At 45.5% G+C, this 23,584-nt stretch overlaps 1 protein-coding gene and 1 long non-coding RNA gene across 2 annotated transcripts; one reads left to right on the plus strand and one right to left on the minus strand.

Moving 5' to 3' along the window:
* The first annotated feature begins 2,056 nt into the window (after positions 1–2,056).
* RFC2 (replication factor C subunit 2) lies at positions 2,057–8,743 on the plus strand. The gene is made up of 11 exons (XM_088530085.1): positions 2,057–2,238; positions 2,614–2,683; positions 3,244–3,285; positions 3,668–3,774; positions 4,767–4,868; positions 5,493–5,593; positions 6,299–6,456; positions 6,812–6,877; positions 7,289–7,369; positions 7,577–7,690; positions 8,406–8,743. The coding sequence occupies exons 1-11, from the start codon at positions 2,123–2,125 to the stop codon at positions 8,514–8,516; spliced, it is 1,068 nt and encodes a 355-aa protein (XP_088386211.1). The 5' UTR covers positions 2,057–2,122; the 3' UTR covers positions 8,517–8,743.
* A 2,724-nt stretch (positions 8,744–11,467) lies between these two features.
* Positions 11,468–16,861, minus strand: LOC148593667 (uncharacterized). Its single transcript, XR_015913656.1, has 5 exons — positions 16,791–16,861; positions 15,185–15,250; positions 14,539–14,601; positions 13,585–13,657; positions 11,468–11,987 (listed from the first exon to the last, which is right to left on the minus strand). It is a non-coding gene; the product is annotated as an uncharacterized LOC148593667 (long non-coding RNA).
* Between the last annotated feature and the right edge of the window lie 6,723 nt (positions 16,862–23,584).

Raw genomic sequence — 23,584 nt, forward strand, 5'->3', positions numbered from 1 at the left:
GACCCGCTTGAACGTGCTACCCTCTCCTTCTTCAGCTTCCCCTAAGGGCCAAAGCACAAATTCTTGACCAGAGCCATTCTGAGAATAGAGACTCCAAATGGTCTTTAAAGGACTCTTTCATTATTACATTAAGCACCTGCAGCTGGGGTGTCATCCCTCCTGGGAGGACCATAACATCTGCAGTCACTGACTGAATCCAAGACGAGCACTCCTCTTCCTAGAAACTTGTTGGTGAAAAGTGTGTATCTGGATTCTAGAACAGATATTTCACAAACTTCTTGCGTGTATGTTTTGGAGAGGGAGGCAGGAAGGCATTGGCTTAAATTCAAGACCATTCCCCTTTCAGGATAACACACTTACATGTACTGCATTCAGGCACGCTCGTACATCTTTGACGATGCCTCAAAAGCATCATTCTGCCTTTTCAGCACTGAATTTGGAATATTTTATCCAGAACATATCCTGTAATTTCAACAGAGACTACATTAAAAATAGGGCCACCTGCCATGCATCACTGTTAATACCCTTGTGCCCTCAACAGTTACTTGCTCTGTTTCTGACAAACCTGAGCATCACTGTGGAAATGTGAGGAGCTTCTGTCTACAGAGGGGTGCGCAGGACTGCAGAGTTTTACAAGACTGCACACCCAAGAACCGCGCTTTGCAACCGATTAGCAGAAACGTATCACAAAATCTGTCATCAGGCTCTTGGCGGCAATTCTAATGAATGGTCTTTCTCACGGTCCTTTGGGTTCTTATCAGCAGCAATATTGCACATATAATGGGAGAACTAATGCAGGCCAGGGAAATTGTGTCTTATCTAGAGGCTGGCACTCCCTAGCAGTGTAACAACTGCTTAATTTGGCAAGGAAGCAAAGCGTGTCCAGGGCATTACACTGACTTTTACCACCAGCAGTGCCGAATGCAGCTGCAGTATTTCACTGTCTCATGCTGGCTTCTGCTGAACACTGCAGTAAGCTAAATCCAAAGGCTGGAGTAATGTAGCAAGCCTAATGTGTTACTAGAACAATGTATTTAGCCAGTAGGTGTTCTAGGAACAGACTAAGCACTGAAAATTGTCTGTTTGCCCTCAAAAGCCACATATTTATGCATTTTGTTCTCCTACTTTACCTCCAATGGGTGAAACCCACAGTTAATTTAGATGGCCACATACAATCTGCAGATCAATTACAATTCCACCCTTAGGCAACACCTGTCGCAAAACCACTCTGAGCAGCAGTCAGCTGTTAATAAAAAACAAAATAAAATTAAACCACCAACCACCACGCCTACATAAAAGCTTAGACACAAAACTACACTTTGCATAGCAAAAACTGCAGCCTGCAGAATTCTGAAATCTCATGAAAAACTTGGCATCTGCCAGCACCACCGGGCCACAGAAACAAGCTATGCCAAGGGCAACACTTTCACCTAAAACACCCAGGCGCCAACCTCAAAAATCAAGCAGCAAGCACCAGCCCTTAAAATAAGCACACTCGAATGCCAACACCTTGGTGAGTGTTGCAAAGACATCCTCTAAGAGGATGCCACATCCTCCATGGGTAGCAAGGCCACATGCACAGGAGATGAAATATGACCAGTACTGATTTCCTGCATCGCATTGACCTTAAATCAGAAATACTTCCTAAAGGGCAAAATCCTGGATGGAAGGAAAACCCCTGCTTGCTAAACCAACGGCAGCACCACTGACCCTGCAGGCCATGAGTGCAGCCTGAGACAGCACCAAGGCCCCTGGAACAGCTGATGCATCAAACCCTGACATTGAACAGCATGGCCACAACCTCCCACCTGGAGTAGCATAACTTATTTTACAAGGCGGCTTAGTTTTGTTTTGTATTTTATATGGATAAATGAAAGGCCCCTGAGGGCCAAACCCGAGGCCCTAAATCCGCGCTCCCCCAGCAGCGCCGAGCACCTCCCCGCCGTCTCGCCACCCGCCCCGGCCTAGCAAGGCCCAGCCCGAGGCCTCCGCAGGCCGCTCCTCCCGCTGCCGCCCAGGAGGCCGGGCCGCCGGGGACCCTCCCCGCAGGGCGGGCCCGGCAGCGCCGCCCTCCCCTCACGGAGGCTGCGGGAAGGCAGGCGCCGCGCCGGCTGCCGCCGGGATGGAGGTGGAGGCCGCGGGGGACGAGAAGGCCGGGCCGGCGGCGGGCGAGAAGCGGGGTCCCGCCGAGCCGCCCGCAGGCGCCGCCGCTACCAGCGGCCATTACGAGCTGCCCTGGTGAGGGCCCTGAGGGGAGGGAGCGGGGCAGGCGGGGGCGCGCGGCCATTGGAGCAGAGCGGCGCGGGAGGCGGGTCTTGGCGCGGCGCAGCCTATGGGATGCGCCGTTGGTCGTTGGCGGGAAGGCGGTCGCGTCGCGTCTCGTCGGGGAGGGCCGTGAGGCGCCGCGATGGCGCCCGAGGCGGTGAGCGGGCACAGGCGGGTGCGAGCGCCCGGAGCACCCCTGTCTGCCCGCCTTGTTCTCGCCGGCGTCGCGACAAAACACGGCTTGAGGAGTCAGTGCCGCGGCATGAAGCCCTCCTTTTGCACACCGTGTAGAACACCATGAAAAAACTTGTTCAAATGCGCTCTAGCCTTGGGGTTTGACTTTTACAGGGTGGAGAAATACAGACCAGTGAAGCTCTGTGAAATAGTTGGGAACGAGGACACCGTGAGCAGGCTGGAGGTGTGTGGCTTCCCCTTTGTCATTTATAAGCTAGTTCAGAAAACCAGACGAAAACAAACAAACAACAGCAACAACAACAAAAGCCCACAGTTTTGTGGGAGGAAAAAAAAATAATCCTGACTTCATGTAGAAATCATATATTTTAGAATATATTTGATTGGTTTGCTAAAGAAATATTCCTTACAACATTGTGATGTTGTTTATCTTGGCCCAGTTTTGATACTTAGGAGTTATTCTAAAAAAAAAAAAGAATCCTTGATAAATTAGCTGGTGATTATATCATTTTGTTAGCAGAAAGCACATACCAGCAAATAAGTAATTAAAGCACATGGAATGCAAGAATACTAAAAGTTTGGATAATAAATGCTTTTTAAATCTTCTCATTGTTCTAGGGGTTGACCTCTAACTGACAATTAAAACAAAACATGAAAACAATGAGGTTCAAAAAATGAAAGCAGGAGGGAAGAGAATAAATGATTAGTTTGTCTTCTCGTGGTTAAAAATGAGTCCTATTTGGTCCCAGTTTTGTTAAACCTTTTTTTTTTTCTATTTTATCTTAGGTCTTTGCAAAAGAGGGGAATGTACCAAATATTATAATTGCTGTAAGTATTGCTGTGCCACACTGTATTCCACCATGTTGGTCCTGGCTTCTCGAGCCACAGTCAGTAGATTTGCATGGTTCCTAAATGTGGGGGTACAGGAAATCATGATTTTCTGGTCACAGAGCAATATTCTGGGCAGAATACATGAGAAATATCCTTCTGTTGAGAATTAACTTGGTCTTTAGGTGCCCATTGGAGCATGTCCTGTTCTCACTGCAGCACCTCTGCTTGCTGCTGGGGGTGGATCTGAACTTGAACACCCCTTAGTCCAAGATTCTCCCTCCTGTTCCTGCGTTGCAGCTATTTTTCATGAATGCGGTGATTGCAGAGAGTCCAAACTAGAAAATGGCATAAAACTCAACAGCCATCATTGCATTCCTAGGGTCCTCCAGGAACAGGCAAAACCACCAGTATCCTCTGCTTGGCTCGTGCTCTGCTTGGTCCTGCTTTAAAGGATGCTGTTCTGGAGCTGAATGCCTCAAATGACAGGTGAGAATGACAGCTGTGTATGTCTAGGCAGAGTCTTGATGAAGCAACTCGTATCTGCTTTTATTTTTAATTGAATTCACACAGGCTTGATGGGCTTAGTGCTTCAGTGATGCCTCTAATACTGTGTTTTTATGCAGCTTTTCCATTTCAGTTAGATGATATTTGGCTATCCATTTATTAATAGACCTATTATCATCTGATGACAAACTTGACAGATACTTTGAAACACTAAAAACATAAACAGATGGAGTACAGAGTCTGTCATCTTCCTTCTGAAGTTTACGTTAGAGTTGTGTTTCTTGCATTCATAAAAATCCTCCAAAAAAGAAAGAGAGGATGACTTAGAATTGCGCTATTCACTGCGTAGTACAAAATGTGATAGAAGCCAGAGCTGTGAAGTTAGATGATTAAACTGTAGGATGTGTTTATTTAGAGGGCCGTAAATCTTTTCCAAGGATCAGGTGCTAATGCCTAATTGTATTATTTCCAAAGTCCTTTAGCAGAGTGTATCCTGAAGTATTCTGAGGATGATAATGAAAGGTTGTATAGGAGTATAATACATTATACTGCCTTGGTTAATCTTGGTTACAGAAGAACTATAGAATTATGACATTCATGTCAAGGCAGAATAAATATAAAATCATTTATGTTTTCAAAGCAAATCTTTGGTGGGACTTTGTGTAGGAAAGTGTCCGTGTTGTGCTAGTAAAATGCAGTTTGTCCAGCTATTTCTCTTAAACTATTCTGCGTTATAGCTGTGTCTGTGGACATAGCTATGTAAAGTATTGGCAAAGTGGCAAAGCAGTTTTAAAAGCTTCTGCCCTTGTTCAGTTCTTAACCTTGCCTTTTGCCTCTGGGATCTCCAGAGGTTCCTTCCGATCTTAATTCTGTGATTCTGATTGAGAATGGGGTGCTTGGAAATGGCTCTGCTGTAGAATAAGATCTGATAATTAAGTTTTGCCTAACTGATCTTGAATTCCTTACTGTTCCAGGGGCATTGATGTTGTGAGAAACAAAATCAAAATGTTTGCCCAGCAGAAGGTCACACTTCCAAAAGGTCGGCATAAAATAATCATCCTTGATGAAGCAGACAGGTACATTGTTTTTCTCTTGACCTCTCTTGACCACATGAAATATGAATATTCTGTCTGTCTTCTTATCTGCAAACTGGCTATCGGAAATAATCTTAGCTATTTCTATCAGGCTATCAGAAATAATTTGTTAAGAAATAGATTTGCAGTAAGAAACACTGTTACGAGATTCCTTATATCAAGCAGAAATTGCTGAATTTAAAGGGAAACTGAATACTGGATTGAAACACTCTGGGATCTATCTGAGTGTGAAATAGCATCATCCAGTTCAACGACTATTTTTGCTTGAAAAGAGTCCCGCTTACTGTAGACACTATTGATTTCCCTGGACAAAAACAGGCACTGCATCTGCCTGTGCTTAGTATATTCTTAGCAGCATTTTCCAGACTATTAATGATTTAATGTTAACTTTGTATGCTAGTTTAACAGAATTCTCAGCAACTGTATTGCAGGGTGATCTGCTTAAATGCCTAGCAAAAACTAACAAGCTTACCAAGCCAGAATATCAAGTGATTTACAGAGCACTGTAAGAGTAAACTCAGAAGCCAGGACAAAAATGGTTATTAGACTGCAGTTAAAAGTCAGCGAAGGGCAAAATCTGTCCTAAATCCTTTTTCTTTCACCCAGCATGACAGATGGAGCACAGCAAGCATTGAGAAGAACAATGGAAATTTATTCCAAAACAACACGCTTTGCACTTGCGTGCAACGCCTCTGATAAAATCATAGGTAAAGTGCTGCCAATTCCTGCTTTTGTAATACCTTCTCCATGCTATTGGCTACCTTTCAAAGTAGTTTTCAGAAATACCTTGAATCTGCTTATTGGAAGAGGCTGTTGGTACTTCTGAAATTCAAACCACTTGAAAATTCAGGTAATAGTAAGAAAAGAGCATATCTGAGTAACTGGTGATTTCACTGAACAGCTGCTTTTAATGGATAGTGTTATGCATCTCTGCATAGAAACAGACTTTCAGTCCTCTCAGCTTAATCTCTGCCCAGCTTCTGATACAGTTTAAAACGTGTTTGGTGCATTGTTCACTGGGTATTAACCCCTCTTGTTGTCCTGCCTCTTATGATAAAATCTTAAAGTTTGCCTAACTGCCTACATAGTAGACAGTTAGACTGATTTTGTACAGGAGTGTGATAGTGTGATAAACACGTACATTTAGAAAACCAGCAGAATAGAAACTGAGCTTGATATATATTTGCAAATTGAAGGCAGAATCAAGTAGTGCACTTGGACTCAGGTGAAGGACTATAATGTAAGTGCATATGCTGAAGGAGATACTATATTCTGTCCAGAGCTGAAAGATTATTTTTCTGTAATAGAAGATTGTGAATTAAGAGTTGGAAGCTGAGATATTTTCTTCCAAGTTGAAAATAAATGTCCTAAAAAAACAAACTGAAATGTTAATTATACATCTGTATCCTCAGAACCTATTCAGTCTCGGTGTGCAGTGCTGCGTTACACCAAGCTGACAGATTCACAAATCCTTGCAAGGCTACTGAAAATTGTTGAGAAGGAGGATGTACCATATACAGATGATGGATTGGAAGCCATTATCTTCACAGCCCAAGGAGATATGAGACAGGTAAAAGAGGAAAGGCAGTGAAACATCTGTAAAACATTTAGAGCAAAAAACTCTGAGGATTTAGCTTTGGAGAAGAAAGGTAAAGGGAATGTGATCTAAGGCACAAGAGTAGCTGAACTGTTTAGTTTTGCAGGGCTTAAAACGTGGATTTCCTGCTTAGAAAATAATTGATAAAAATCAGACACTGACTTGTTAGAGAAAACAGATCGTACATACATTGGGTGTTTATTCTGTTGTCTAAATGAAAACTGCTTATTTAGCATAATTTCCTGAGAAGTCTACACTTCATCCTGAAGCCTGAAAGGAACATCCCACATCCTGAAAGTAACTGACATCTTAATTTTTGTTTTCACAGGCATTAAACAACTTACAGTCCACCTATTCTGGATTTGGCTTTATAAACAGTGAAAATGTTTTTAAGGTTAGTAATAGTGTAAAACAGTACTGCCAGAAGTCTAGCACCTGTAATTGTGTGAGACATTCCTCGAGACATGCAAAACTTAGAAAGTGTTTTACCAGTTTGCAGACAGTTCAATGTATGCAGCAATTATGGCATTAAGCAAAATAGGTCCCTTTGCCTTTTGGAAAGAAAGGGAGCACCTGCAGTCCCTAATGGCACCTCTGAGACTTTTTGGCTGTACACCTATCTCAGTCTATTACTTTATCTCACCTAGTGCTGTTGAGTCAAATTACTTAAACTATAGTGAATTTAACCTGTATTGTAGGATAAGTTTGTTTCAGTTCTTCAACTGAACAGAAGCTTGTTGAAGCTCCTGGGGTGGTATAGCACAGAAGGTTCTATTATCTTGAAATTTAATATTCTTTTGCACAGGTATGTGACGAGCCTCATCCTCTGCTTGTGAAAGAAATGATACAACACTGCATCAATGCAAATATTGATGAAGCATACAAGGTTGGTCTTCATGCAGCATGTCTGTGTGGTCAGACATCTTTTCTCTACAAAATGCTTGTTTTGAAAACTTCACAGCATGCTCTACTTCTTAAGATAAGGGCAAAGCTATGCAGATGAGCTGTTGAATGCAGCTGTGCCAAAAGTGAACACAGACCTAACTCATCTGATAATTTCTAGATAAAGGTTCACTTATCCTTACCTACACAGATTCTTGCCCACCTGTGGCGACTTGGATACTCTCCAGAAGATGTGATCGGCAACATCTTCCGCGTGTGTAAAACCTTTCAAATGCCAGAATATCTGAAATTGGAATTTATCAAGGTTAGTAGTAACGTGGTTATTGCTGGGGTTTGGGGAGCCTTTTTAAAAGGACAATAATATAGCAGCAGCCTTGGAGCTTTCCACTTGAGATTTGCTAGGTATTAGTGAAAAAAAAAACAAACTTTTTATTATTTTTTCCTTTCTCACCCTGCTTCATCTCTTTGTCAGTAAGAATGGTTACTTGAAGACTAAAATCTAATCACGAATGTCACTATATTTTTCAAGTGGAATTATTAACAAGTATAAACAATAAATTCAGGCAGCCATTACATCCAAAGGCTCGATTAACTTTGAGAACTTTTTACAAGAGCACATTTGATTGTAGCCCAATAGAGCATGAAATATTAAATTATATTGGCAGCTAGTTGACAAATGGTAAACTGATGTAATAGAATCACTCCTAGATTTAAAACCTGTTCTCAAATACATGCACTTTGCTCCCTGCAAAGTAAGTGGAGAAATACAGATTTTTAAAGAATAGTATTCCAGCTGTTTTACATGAGAAGGTGATAACACTGAGTGCTATAGGTGTCTCTTAGAAGATAGACTTAAGGTCAAATGACTCTGAAGCTAATCTTTTAGCAGTGAGATTTTTAGTGGACTGTCACTAGTCTTAATAGATGTAGACTGAGAGAAATGAAAATAGACCAGAAAATATTTTGCTGATCAAACAGACTAAGAAGAACAGGAAATTTGACAATATCTTTGTCACCAGGAGATTGGGTACACTCATATGAAGATAGTGGAAGGGGTGAACTCGCTCTTGCAGATGGCCGGACTGCTAGCCAGGCTGTGCCAGAAGACTGCAGCCCCTGCAGCAAGCTAGAGTGTTGACTGAGCTGAAAGACTCCCTCCTTCTGGAAGACAAAGGAATGGTGTGAGAAAAGCGACTATGTGTGTGTAAGAGTGGCATGTCCCCCAGATTCTGCCTGCAAAGAGCCTGTTCCTCTGGTTTTAACAAATGTCAGAAAAATAACCAGGTTCTATTGTAAAAAATTATCTGTATTTTTTTATTTAGATTAATAAAGCTTTTGAATCTACTTTAAACCAAAACTCTTGTGTGTGATACAGCTGAGGTGGAAGAGAGGACTGTGACAGTCTGGAGGAACACTTAAGTTTTTCTGTCTACTACATCTGCAAAACTGCTTCTGAGAATAGTACCCATCCAAATAATCCATTTTGAATCTTTAAAGAATCTCTCAATTTCTGGGATGTTCTACATCTGAGTACCCTCCCTGCTCTTATTTGGCCAGGTTGGGCATTATCTTTTAGCTATAGTTTCAGCTTACCAAAAAATCACTACTGCTTTTCAGTTTTAGAAAACACTTGTTTTCCAAAAAAGTAACATTTGTAAGCACAGAAGAGCAATAAAGTGAAATGCAGAGCAAAAACAAGTATAAATTGAACTTGACAGCCTCCACCTTAGCTCTGAGACACACATTTCCAAGCAGAGCCCTTATTTATATTCAGTATATTCTGATGATGACAGTCAAGTTTAGCTGGATGTATGCATTAGAGCTGTGTACCCTTCACCCTGCCCATTTTGTGCCAAACTGATCTTTGCTGGCAGCAGAAGTCAGCTTCGATCTAAAAGACTGTCTCTTGCCCTGAAGCAGAGACTGGGGACAGCCTCCTTTCTTGACTCAGCTGCAGGGTAATGACAGCTTAAATGGCCCCAGCAAGGCTTCCCAAAGCTCACCTGACAGGGCTTTAAGACAATCCTGTTTAATTCAGAGTGCAGGAAAGCAGATTAATTGACAACAGAAGCACAGATGCATTTAAGCTTGTTCCTGAATGGAATAAAGGAAATAGCTCTAAGAATAATGGATGTGATACTCAAAGTATTTCTTTCACTAAATTCTATCAAAATTACCTTTTGATTCCCAACCGGTAAATTGTCACTAGTAGCACAAACATTGTTAACGTATATGATTAATAAATCAGTAAGTGGTTTAAGCTGCTGAGTCTTCTACAGTTAGAGCATCACAGCTTTTCTCCCTAAAAGCTTAAATAAGGAACCTTTAAAGAGGAGCTGGTTTTCCTTTGGCCGTGTGTTCCAGCAGCCTCCCCTGCCTTTGGGTTCTGGTTTAGCATTTTCACTGCTGAGCAGAAGGAAGAGGTGTTCCAGCTGCACTTTCATAAGATACCAAACAAGCTGCACTGCTCCATACCGGCTCTGGATGTTCCTATCTCAGCTTAGCTTATTATGGTGCCAGAGGAAGAAACGTGGAGAATTGCAAGTCCTACCTACTCCAAATGGTTTTCTTCTTGGTGTTCAGCGATTTAGCACTAAAAATCCTTGCACACTTGAAGGATTTCAGAACGAGATTATAGCACCTTTGATGAAACTTCCTGTAACGTTCCCTGGTTGTCTTCCAGCACAATGAGATCACTGGCTGGAAAGTACATCCAGAGCTTTACAAACTAGGACAGGATTTAGCCCTCTCCAAAGCCGATTGTTCTGGGGTGCTGAAAAGTGGAGCTGCCCAGACAGTCAATGCAGCAGGGGAATGTGCTCCGTGGCGGCACAGGGCTCAGCCTGCTCCAATTCCACAGCTTCCAGGGGAAATCCTGGCAACGGGAAGATGTTGCAGCAGGAAGTGATCGGTTTAACCCACCACCCTGCTTAGCACGGGCAGCACTAAGTCTTGCATTGTAGTATTCAAGGCTAGAACTTCCTGGGAGTTCTTTAGCAGTGATTAACTGTATATATTACTGTGTGCCAGGGATCTTTTTCAGCTGTTAATCTCATCCTAAGCATTTAATGGCTCCCTCCAGCTATGAGATCGGAATCACAAGCAGCTATAACATCAACACACATCTCTGCAAAGGGAAGTCTCCATTTGCCCCCAGTGACTACAGATGTTGAAAAATATGCACTCTGCAGCATTTAAAGAAAATGGAGTGCTTCCTCAAGTGTTATATTAGTCAGCAAGGATGGAAATTTCAGGGCTGGGCACAGAGTTTCAGTAACAAAGATGTCCTTGTCATTCCCCTGCGTTTCTGGGAAGCTGCGCAGAGCCAGCGCAGGCTGTGGGTGTCACTGTGCCCGCTGCAGGCTCACTGGGAAGCAGATGTTCTCCTCTCTGGTCAGCATCCCTGTTGGTGCAGGCTTTTTTTGCACAGCATTGAAACCTCAGAAAAATGCAGCTTTCAAAGTGGAACCAGCAGGGGCTGGAGTGAGCAGAAAGCCAGGCTGTTTGCTCACTGCACACCCAGCCCTGGAAATGATTTCCCTAGGGATTTTCTGTGTTACAAAAATCCTATGGAAAGACAGATAAATGGATTCAGAGGAGCTACAAGTAAATCTTCTCTTATGTCACACATCAAACAACATATACAGAAACAAAATACAGAAACACGAGTAGTGCGTCCTCATTAATTCCAGCTAAAAATACAGCCAAGTCATTAGCAGCAGGAAGCTCCTGCCGTCCCCTTCTCTCACTCATCCTTACATCTCCTCTGCTCCTTCTTACCACTAATGAGGACATCCCAGTCTGTCTCATCCAAAAACACAACATATGTTTCATATCAAGGTGCAATAAAACACTGGCTTTTCTTTGGAGGCTTTTCACTTTTAATAAATAAGTGGGACAAGAGTGACAAATCTGTGCATGAGGGCTCAAGAGACAAGGCTTAAGTTCCAGGCGTGATATTCCTGCAGCAGCGCTGAAAGCTGGTTCTGAGACTGGCAGTAACAAGTCATCCCTGCTCGGGTGTTACGGTGTTTCTGTATTGCTGTAAAACACATACCGAAGCACAAGGAGAATCACCATAGATAAATACTCTGAATTACTAGCTAGGGATAAAGCAGGGTTTTAATCCTCTTTAGTCCTTAGCTTTTGTGATGATTTGGCATCTTATTCAGCTCCAGAAAACCACTGCTGTTGTAAAACTGACCTCTTCCTGCAGGTTCCCTTTTTGCTGGGAACAGGTCCTGGAGGAGAATGTAGGAACTAAATTGGAACCATAATCCTTATGTTTTAGCAGCACCTTGCATGACCCAGCGAGACAAAATAAGTAGTTGGCTGCATGACTGCTCAGCAATTCGGAGATTCATTTCATGCTTGACAAGAGAAAACGTTGCACAGACCAACCATCCTGTGTTTGCAGCCGGAGTTTGGTGGGACTTCGAGCAGAGCATTCCTGCCCTTCCGCTGCATCCCTTCCGAGGAAGCTTGGGCACGATCCGGAGAAAAGATTTCACTGCAGAACTGGAGATTCCCCTTTATATACATGTTCGCTGGGGATGCTTTTACAGCTTGGCAAAAGGCTTCTTTAGATTTTATGTGATGTACTTAAAAGAAGAGGGGAAAAAATAGTGAGTCTGCTGCCTTTTAATGCCCACTTTAACGCTGCTGCCTGTTTCCTTCCAGTGGAAAGTAGTGAGCTACACCCTCCAAAAGGGTTCTTCTTTACAACTCGATCTGAAACAGCCCGTTTCTACAATATTATTTTCACTTCCTCCAGCTAAAGCAAAGACACACACATACAGTGCAGTCCTGCTGTGACAGGGATGGTGTTCCGGGGCTGGTCCCACGCTGAACTTGCACAGGGAGGAGGCGTTTGCACCCTGGGCTCCATTTGCTGCCCAGGCAGCTGTTCCCCTCCCTGGGCAGAGCATGGGGATGTGGCATTGGAAGTGACTTGCATGACACAGGTGGCAACACATGCTAAAGTCCTTGACCAAAACATATGACCTGTCTCTTTCTCAGTTTCCCCTCTAGCAGATTTTCTATGAGCCAGAGTTAATGCTGCCAGGGACAGGGTGCTCAGGTTTAAAGTAGCTGCTGAAACATGTGGCTAGTGTGACTATGCTTTGGATGGGTGGGACAGGTCTTAAATATTCTGTATGGCTTCAGAAAGGGCTTGCTGGGTGCTGGTGGCTCACCATGGGTGCTCCCAGTTTGGTGCCTGTAATTTCCTGGAACTGAAGCCACCAGCACTTGTCATAAGGACAGTCACACCTGGCCTCTGGAGGTGCTCAGAGAGGAAAATCAAGAAAAAACAGGGATTCTGCCCCAGAACATCTCCCAGCTGGAGTCCTTGGCCAGTCTGGAGCAGGGTGGCAAACACTATGCAGTAATGAGGTTGTGGGGACGCCCCAATTTAGACATTAGCAGGGTGTTGGGGGATTTTCCTCTTTTCTTTATAATACACGTTCATCAGCTTTTTTGGTAACTGCTGAGCTCAGCAGATGTTTGTTGAGAACTGTCCCCCGAGACTGCAAGAGCTGAACTGCAGTAGCTGATGCAGAACCTGTCGCTGTGCACGATATCTCTGGAGCTGTTTTTCTTCTGTGCATTCACTGACACTGCGTTTTATCACCCACTCATTTAGTGGCATGAGATCTTTCTGCAGCAGGTCTTATTCTTAACTGACTAGAGTAACTCTATCACCAACATCCACTTGCTGCTGATAGAAGGGCAGGATATTCAGCATTATCAGAGCAGTTCAGCTGACACCAGGGATCCCTTGCGGTGCTCTGCTTCCGAGCTGCACAAACTAGAGGGGTTTGGGTGTTCCTGTGCTCGGCGCGTTGCAGCGCAAGGCTCCGTTGGCCACAGGGCTGCCTAAAGCCACTCTAAAACCTTTGAGCTCCTGCGTGTTGCAGAGGGGCAATGATGGGGCAAATTTGTCTCCATGGTCTGTGTTATGTGGCTTAGCACTGGCTAAAGAGGTAGCAAGCAGGCTGGGATGTGCTTAGGGACAGACCTGGCTTCCTGTACAGCCCCACGGGCTGCTAAAACCTGGCGTTGCTGGTGAGTGACACCCAGCAGGGCTGCAGGGCACCACGGATGCTCTCTCTGCTGTAAGCTGCAGAGTTGTTCCTACGAATGCACACGATGCTCCCACCCCTAAGTAAACACACATCAGGTGTCTGGTCTCGTTACCTTTGCTTTGGCAGAGATGCAAGGCCTGATGCAGGGTTCGTGTTGACATAATCTGGCTCCTCGTCAGGGTTTTCTATATTCGCAGTTGCTAGTAAGAAAGTTCTGATCACTAAGTGGGTTGATTTAAACACATACACACACCATACATGTACAGCAATATTTTTAACCTTCAGTGTCAAAACATTTCTGCTGCTAGGCTAAGAAACACCATATCACAGGGTCAAGGTTTCCTTCAATGGCCTTCAGAATGGTCACAGCAAACTTGCACACATTCTGCAGGCAGGTATTTCTGACAGACTTCTTCAGAGACAAACACGTGGACTTAGATTTAATCTGGAGAGTACACAGAGAGTGCACAAGCAGGGTAACAAGAACCAGTTTGCTTAGGCAGCTTGTGCAGCAGCCCCAGAAAGCTCTTACATATACACATAAGCATTCACCAGCATCCCCCAGGCCAGGCTGCCCTGTACGCCGTGTAGGAAGCCCCACGATAGGTTAAACTCTGTTATTTAAAGGCTATCTTAAGAAATAATACCAATAGTTACTGCAGGATATTGACAGTATTGACACTAGTGACATTGAATATGCATGTCGTGCATTTCTTCGTCTTATGGGATTACAGTACAAGGCTAAATCTGAATCAGGGATACTTCAAAATTTAAGAGGATAAGATATGAAAGGGACATCCTTCTGTAGCAGCCTGTGGTCAGATCTTGGGCCTAGGCACTGGGAAATAACCGGAAACACCAGACCTCATCAGAGTAAGTGTCAGAGTTCAACTGCAGTGTCTGCAGCAGTTTGCACATGATCTTAAGTGTTTATCATGGATGACTGGGAAAAACATCTCAGGAGAGTGGTGGTGTCTGCATCATCATGATCTATACTGGTCTAGCACAACTGGCATTGTACCTGGGAGCCCCATCAATAAACAGTAAATAGCTGCTGAGAACATACCTTGCTGCAGTGTCCATATGTGGATTGCTGTGCTGTTCTCATAGTCTCCCACGTCATCTGTGGCTAAGAAAAGTTGGGACAGATGATGCTAAACAATAGGTGGACTAAAAATGGGTCTCTGTGAACCCCTTTCCTACCGTCTCACCCAGTGACAGACACGTGGCTGAGTTTCCAGCCAGGCACGTGGCTGTCCAGGCTGCAGGTCTCCTGATGCTGCCTCATCTATTTTCCAGTCCTGACCACATGCCTTGTGTTTTGTAGGCTTGGATAGGGGTCACAGTGGCTCCTGCTACTCCTGCCTCCTCTAATCACTCCATACAGAGCTAAAAAGGAGCAGGTTTATCAGTGTAGAAAACATTGCATAATTCCCTGAAGGAAACTGAGTTGGCTTCCTGTTTTGGTAGCAACATCCCAGGACTTCAGGGTTCAAAGCCTGGTATGTGCTCCAGGGCCTTACTGGCTGCTGCTTTCTTGGTCTGGAAGTGATTAGAAACCTCAGCTAGAGCCTGAAACTGCAGTAGATCTTGGCTATAACAACACTGAAAGGACTAATCTTTCTTCTCCTAATTGAGCAGATCTTGGTCCACATCTGGGCTTCTAGATACCTTTGTACAACACACATAAGCCATGGCAGCAACACACTTACCTGAACTGGAGCTGAGACATGCCCCAACGATCACATTTTGATAGGAATAGGAATCCTCCTCTTTTTCTGGCGGAAAGAAGAAAGAAAGAAAAGATCTGAGAAATGCAGGTGATACAGGGAGTGTCTGCAGGGATAGGTATCACCTGATACAGGTATCACCTGCCTATAGGAAAGGGCTATTTACTAGAACGAAACACACACATTAGCTAAAAAAAAAAAAAACACTTAGGTCTTTGTGATCTTCAGGCCGTCCTGAACTAGGGCTAGGACATCCCTAGCACAGCCAAACTGGGCAAACTCTGCCCCACTGAAATGCTACTGCCAGCTCCACTGACAGCAGCTAAGCCTTGGTTTGCACAGTATTTTTTTCCTGAGTGACCTCAGACAAAGGAGCCAAAATAAAAGCAGGCTCTTCGGAGCTCCTCTTACAAGTGGGAATAAAAGCTAAGCAGAGTTACTACCCCTAAAACAGCTCCTAAAGCAAGCAGGGGGAGACCCGGTCCTAGAAGGCAGTCAGTCTCCAGGCATGGAATCCAGTCTAGTGGCTGGGGAAGGTTTTTCCTTCCAGGCGGGTGTTAAGCTGGTGACTGCTGCATTTTCCTGGGCTTATTCTCAGCTTAAGAAGGAACTGAGACTTGGTCAGGGTCACACAGGAAGTGTGAGGCAGAGCAGAGACCTGATCCTGCCTGGGTTGCAGGCTGGCGCTTGGACACTCACAGCAACACTGAATCCTCATTTGCTACCTCAAAATTACATCCACAGGTGCCGAAAACTGAAGCTCCAACAGTCGACGTGGTCACGGAGCCCCAGCTAGAAAGGTTTTGCAGATGGGGTAAACACAGCTGCCGTTGCCTGGCCCTCTTCCACTTTCCTCCAAGCCAGCTGCCTGCCCGCGGGCACATGCACCAAGCTCATGGCCCCAGCTCGGGCCAGCCCTGGGGGACAGTCAGTGCAGCACAGCGAGGGCTCAGTCTCCCAAAGTCACCCTGGTCAGAGGGACACAAGTCCACCAAGCACACTGCCCACACCAGCACCACCTATAGCTACTTCCTCAGCTGTTGCAGAAATGGGATGAGAATAAAGAGTTTCTTGCAGTCTGGAGCTTCCCGATCCAGGTCTGCATTTGGGCTGTGGTGTCTGTAACCAGCAGATGGGCTGATGCTCGCTGGACTTGCACAATCCCTTCCTGAACCCACCTATGACGCCCGCAACAAACACTTCCACCATGCAGCAAGGTGCAACCTGCTGCCTGGGCTTGCGCTGCTAAATAACTTAAACACAAGGTCCACCTCACACCACTTTGCTGTAGCTTTAGCATCTCTTCTGTCACTGTCCTTCTGGCACGCTAAGGGCCAAGCAGGAGGTGGCCATGTGAGAGCGTGGGGGTTTGCAGCACCGTTGAGGGTGGCTGCATTTCCTGCAATGGTTTGTGATGGCTCTTCAGCCCTAACGCCCAGACACACAGCTACGTTCCCTAATGAAAGTGCCTTTTTGACTCATGTTTGCTCTAGGCCATATGGTAACGGAGCACAAATGTAGAGAAGGAAGATGTGGCTGGAGCCCCAGGGTCCCCAGGACAGCCTGAACAGACGTTCCACAACCTTACCATGGGGAGACACGGGGTTCACACAGTTGTAGTAATCCCAGGATATCGGGTCGCTGTGGAAAGAAGCGCCTCCATTAGCTCCGTCTGCATGGGGGCCACAGGCTGCTCGTGGCCGTGACACCCCTGCTCAAGGGGCTCGGGGTGGCCACTAACTGCCTCTCTAGCCATCCCAGGGGTGCAGGGGCTGGGAGACAAGTGACTTACACGTAGGTGGCCTCCTCGTGCAGCTGCTCTTCTGCAGGGACAAACAGTTTTGCCATTAGTGTACGGTAACACTGTGTAGCTGCAAGCCCTGACACAAAGCGGAGCTGGGTGAAGGCGGCAGCAGCCGGGCACCCCGCAGGGCCCCGGAGCACCGGCTGAGGACAGAGCTGAGCGATTTTGCTAGCAGAGCCAGGTGCAGATATAGGAGTGACTTCTCCTGGTTCCAGTGGCTCCTGCCCCTCAATACTCATCCCCTTTTATGCTTTTATGCTGCGGCATTTACCTTTCAGGAAGTTCTGGTATCGGGATTCAGCCCTGCCCTCTGGAAAAAAGAACAAGTTTGCATTACAAAAACCCTGGGGGCAGCTAGATGATGCAGCCACCAACGTTTTACCCTCAGCAGTTCTTCCCCCACACAGCTCTTCGCCTCCATGGCCCAAGCCATGGAGAACTGCAGGCTGCAGGGGCAGCCCCGCAATCGCTGCCTAACTCGCACGTGAACATCCTCTCAGAGGCTCCGTTTCTCCAGAGCTGCTGGGAGCTCCCAGCTACGTAAGTGAGCAGAGATTTGCAGCCTTCCCATTTCTGAGTTTTGCTTTACTTCCCCCACTCATGGACAGACTGACAGAGTTTTAAATAAATGACCCTCTTGGTAGAAACACTCACCACTTCCAATGCGACATGTGGCATTGAGTTCCTCATTGGTTTTCCTGAAAGAAAGAAACCCACTGCAGGCTTCTGCAGATGCTGCTGCGCATCCACTCATAGCTTGGAATCACAGCAAAAGGGCCTGCTCAAACTGTCTTACACATCACAAACCACAGCAAAACCTAAGCAAGGAGTATGCCCTATGAAACTACATGAAAACTTATAATATGCCAACCAGTGGGACCAACAGTTTTGTATAAAACCCCAAGATGGGAATAACTATGCCTGGATATTCCAGCAGAGTTTTTTTGCCCTGTATTTCCTGGAATTACGATAAGGGGGAAAATGAGATTTCTCATGTCAAACTGGTCATAAGCAAAGAACACAGTTCCCTTTTCATTGCGTGCATGTTGTGCATAATGACAGCTCATTTCCCTGCTTCTGATTCAAATAGTTATTAGTAGAATACAGTTAGACTGAAGAAAAATCAAGAAAGAAAGTCTAAAACCACTAGGGATTGGCAATAAATCCAGTATAGCCCAAAACAGATCTATAGGATCCAGAACCTGCCCATTTTGAACACACCCATATTCGGGGTAAACTTTATCCAGCCTTAGCTCTATTGCTAGATTTTGTTTTACTCCTTTACCTACCTTGTAACTGGTGAGTGTTCCCATTCCTTATTTTGTTCTAGTCTTCTTGTTGTGGCTAGCACTAATAAGAAAAACAGGTATTAGGATTAGGGCAGCAGCAGATGTTGCAAAGTGACCACTGAGCATCAAACTTATGGGATTTCCAGGTCCTGGCAACCATTTATCTAGGGCAGGGTGAAACAGTTTCCAAATAACTCCTCAGAAGTATACAGTGGGCCAGGACAGGAAGCAAATAGACTGGGTCTAAGGCCAGCAGAGCCAGCAAACACACACCAGAGGGGTGTCCTAGTTGCTATCTTATTTCCTAATCTGTCCCAATCTTGCTTGATTTGCTGGCATCTTCCATGCTTCAATGCCCTTCCCTTACAACTAGACATGCAGCTCCAGTGCATGAGCTTTGGCTGCAGCCGCCGTTGTCCCTCAGGCCACCTGGAGCAAAAGGTGGGCGCAGGACTTGGTCCCCACACAGCTGTTTGCAGCAGCTGCCCTGGAGCTCCCCCTGCTTTCACAGCTTGCTTGAAGATAAAAATTAAAGGTCAGCGTGTAACCAAATTTGCCGCAGGAAATAGTACAAGGACGACGACGACAAGTGAGTCACACATATCAATTCAGGTTCATCCCACGCTGCCATTTCCACAGTGCGAGCAGTGGGTTTTGAACGCTCCAATTTATGTTTCAATGGCACCGGCTTGGTGACTGATTTTCAAAGTGGAGGAATTTTTTTTTTTTTTTTTTTTTTTTTTTTTTTAGCATTAGGAATTCATATCCCTAGAAGCATCTAAGGCTGTTTTGAAAACTTAAGCAGTGTGTCATCAGGCAGCCTGTTTTTGAGGCCACCCTTTTATTTTTAAGGCAATATTTGCTGTTTTAAGCACTGCAGAAAGGGAGGCTTGCCCTGGCCAACATGCCCCGAGCGGCCTGTGAGCCCCATACTTACTAGAACGGGATCGAATCACCTCAAAGCTCTGTGGATTTTCAAATCTGGAAAATAATAATAATAATAATAATAATAATAATAATAATAATAAATAATAAAAGAACAAGGCTGAATTTGCAGGGATACAACAGGGTGAAATAGACTCTGCTCTTTGGCAAGCAAAGGGGAGCGCAGCACTGAGCTGAGCTTTGTGGAGTATCACGCCTCTGTGGCTCAGCTTCTCGTGCAAGGACAGAAGGAAACTGGGAGCAGCTTCCTGACTCTTTCCCTCGCTATATTGCTTGTGATGACATATAGAGGTCTTCTCCTTTGAAGTCTCATTTTGGCCTCCTCTCCTGCCCTTCAGTGTATGGATTGCTGGCAGAGCAGCCTACATTGGCTAAGAGAAGGACCAGGGATGAGGAAAACAGCATTTATTAGGATTAATTCATACTCTGACACTTTATGCACCGATTAAGCTGTATTTAAATTAATCTTGAAAAACCAGCATCTCCTTTTCACCCAGGAGAAAAAAAAATAAATAAAAGGCATTAACCTGTGGAATGTCTTAAATTCCTATTGTCTCACCTCATCTGTTATCCCACCTGCTCCCAGGATCCCTTAATATTGACCAGAAATAATATGCACCATCAATAATCCTCTCTCCTCTTTATTTAGCAGGAGAGCTCCTCTCCAGTGCACAGAAGGATTCAAATCCCATTCAACCATGGATGGGTATAAACATCCAATCTAATCTAATCACATCTAATCTGGGGACTTTGGGAGTCTCTCTGCTCTTTCCTCGCCTTTATTCAGGTCACTTCTCTTCCTTGGGCTGGTGCTGATGGTGCAGGGCTGGTGGGGAGGCATCAATCAAATCGCAAAATCCACAAGCACATCTAGTTAAATCACTTGGCTTGCAAAAAGCTAAAACCACAACAAAACTTATCTAGGGGAGAAGAACACACAGTATCACAAGCCTGCAGTCAAATGACCTAATCCAGATAAAACTTCGACAAGCCAAGACATTTTGGCAGGACATTCTGGAGCCCTCTACAACCCCCCCAAACACCACTGGCCCCACAGAAGTCACTGCAGAGCCCCTCTGCATCAGGTTTGTTCCATCGTGGAAGGTTACGATTAGCTGCGGTTTTTCTGTTACTGAAGGAAACAAGGCGGGCTGCACGCGTGTGCGCTCTGGGGTATTTTCCTTGGGCATCGGTGCTGCGAGCTCAGTGCTCGGCTCTGATACGTGTCCTAACTAGCGCCAAACACAGGACTGTGCTTGCTGAGTCTCCCTACCTTGCCTTGGCATGTGATGGCACGAGATAAGAACCTGCCCTTCCTCTTTACCATTAGCTTTTTCAACCCAATGAGCAACTCACAGTGCCAGAGCTCCTGTCCCCTCTGGGATTGCTCTTTTGGGGGCAGTGCAGTCTCTCCAAGGTCTCAGGGGGATTCTCTTCACACCTACAGCCTGAGATTCTGGGGGATTTTTATTTTTACAGTCTTTTCTTTTTCAGCTAGGCTGGGGTTGGGAGCACACGGACGAGGCACATCCTTTGCCTGGCTCTGGCCCCAGGCCAGGCGGCTTAGGAGAAGCGCAGTGGTGAAACGTGACTTACTGTCTCCTCCACTCACTCTGCTGCTTTTCTCGCTTGGAAGCTGAAAGAAAATGGAGGGAAAAAAAAGGCAATTAGAAATAGACAACTGGGGAGCTCAGCAGCAGAGGGGGATGGAGTGGTTCAACATGCGCACAGAAGCTCCCAGTGCCGTGCAAGATGCCAGCAGAGACCCATGCCAGCGAGGGGCTTTTGAGCCCAACACGGGTGAAATGGCCGCGCAGGACGCCCTGGGCTGACACGGGGCTCAAACAGGAGCTGTTTGTGGTTGAAGTCCCCCCGCCTGCCCTCCCCTGGCTTGAGCCAGGTGCTCCTGCCCTGCGTGGAGCCCGTTCCTCAGCCCTGGGGAGCGCGGCCGCCTCAGCGCTGCATCATGGCGCAGGCTCCCCCCGCCTGTCCCGGCACGGTGCCTTACCCCAGCGCTGGCACCTCACGCAGGCGCCCACGGCGGCCCCCAGCAGCATCAGCGAGGCGGCTGCCCAGAGCACCTCGGCCTGCGCCATGGCCCAGCTCATGTCCAGCCTGAAATGTGGCCACCAGGGAGAATCCGTGAGCCCAACGGCTAGATCCGCTCCCCACAACCCACAGGATCTTCATCCCCCAGCCCCACAACCAGCACTGCTGCTACTTCCACCCCCTTTAACACCCATGAGAAGCGGTCAAAAGCGAGGCTCTTTGTGTTTTCAAGGAGGATCCACCTGGACTCACTCCCTGTAGCACCTCTAGCTCTCACTTGCTCCAAATGCTAAACTCCCGACACTGCTTTGAGTGGGAAAAAAGCTTACACCCGCCATCCCAAACCTCCCACTGCTGGCACACATTGGTAGGGAGTTGAGGGGCGCCGCTGACCCGGGGCGCCCAACGCTAAATTTGAGCACAGAGAAAACAACCTGCTCCTATGTTAGTTTCAGGTCTTCAAGAGTGAAATTCAGAGGGTATCAAAACGGCCTGTGCTGTTTATAAAGGTCTCTGTTCTTTTTTAAAGAGCATTTTTCCTCCTTTTTTGCACTAGCTGAGGTTTCTCCATGCGCAAGGAAGCTGATGTTAGCGAGGGCCTGCGCCCTTCCCGGTGGTCTCATGCCACCAAGCGCAAGCACAGCCCCGAAGCCCCAGGAATGGGTAACGCAGCTGTCCCTGCAGCACCAGGGGAAACCTGCCTGTGCCAACAGGATGTTTTTCCAGACACAGGAAGGGTTCTTCCATGCCCTCAGATGTTTTTAGAAAGCAAAAGGAGACTTCTTCTTAAAGAGAATTATTATCGAGTAAGAGCTAGAAAACTTGCAAAACATCATACAGGCTACACGTCCTTCCAATCCATCCTTGTGGAAGGATTTAGTGAGGTTCAAGGTAGTCCCCAGTAAAAGAGTACACTATATAAATCAAGGGAATGGAACATCTCTTTTATCAATGGAGACCAAAAGATCTCAGGTTTTAAGTCTGAAGGAGAGAGTGAGCACACTTTAACGTGCTTTTTCCCTGTATCTGAGAGCAAAACACCAAAGCGACCAGAGCTATTGAAAGTTGAAGGACACACTGGCATAAAAGCAAGTGGCCGTAACCCGCATATTGATACATACAAGCTAGATATAAAATTCCTAATCATCACAGCAGTGGAAACTCTGGGCCAGCTTTCCAACAGCAGGAAAAAAAGGAAAAAAAAAAAAAAAAAAAAAGCTTACTTAATTTTTAAAGTACTCTTAAGTATTTCTTTAATATTTACTTTATCCTTACGGAAATCCCCAAGAGGTGAGGAATGTGTTGGTGTGGCCATCTGTGATAACAGCTATTTTTCTCCAAGACCTTTTCTAGCGAAGTCAGTCTAGTGAAGCCTTTGTAGAAGTCAAGCTCCCACCTAGCAAATTTACACTGTGAGATGGAGACTGAAATTGCTATTTTAAGTCAAGTGCTAAACCTATGAGCAGAAATGTCCGAGAGGCAAAGACCACCATCTTTCCTGCAGAAAGTCATTGTCGTAGCCTGCACTCATTTGCCATAAATTAAGACTAATTCAGACCGATTGCATGAGTCACTGGAATGAAACATAAAAACTCGCTGTACAAAATTTAGCACAAGGACTTAGTGAACTGATGTAATATTCAGCTTGACTCAGTGTCTCTAACATTTCTAAGAAAAGAAAGGGTACTTTTTGCTTGTCAATATGGCACAGATTTCCACACAAAGTCTAATCAATTTAGAAATTAAAGCATCAGAACAGAAGCAGCTCCTGCAGTTGGAGCCACTCCAGTGACCAGCTTTGAAATTTCAGAAAGGCTCCTTTCCAGAGTTCTGCACATCCTTCTTCTTACCACAGCTTAGACTAATGTAAAATTTCTTAGGAAGGCTGCAGTAATATAGATAAAGCCTACTTTTATATGATATTTGAATAGAGCATACTCTGTTGCCTGCCAGGGGAGCAGTACATGCATCTATCACGCTTAGGACAAGGGGGAAAATTTGAGTTCATAAATCAGAGTTTTCACAGAGACTATCAATTTGCAAAATGTTTCAAAAATTTAGCTGGAGAATACAACGTAAAATCCTAATCATAATGGGCATGTCAACAGGAGGAAATAATTCATGGAAATATCTTATAATTGTCCTCAGCTTCCCTTGTTTCAGGCAGTAGCAGAGCCACACAGCCTATTTCGCTGTTGCAGTAGACTCCGTGGCAGACTCTTGATTAGTAGCACAGATATGGACAATGTGTATGCATATATCATTGTATCTGGTCCAGGGGAATTAAAATGAACC

The sequence above is a fragment of the Tinamus guttatus genome, unplaced genomic scaffold (assembly GCF_059628265.1).
Source record: "Tinamus guttatus ecotype Peru unplaced genomic scaffold, ASM5962826v1 Tinamus_guttatus_pri_ptg000356l, whole genome shotgun sequence".
Taxonomy (NCBI): Eukaryota; Metazoa; Chordata; class Aves; order Tinamiformes; family Tinamidae; genus Tinamus; species Tinamus guttatus.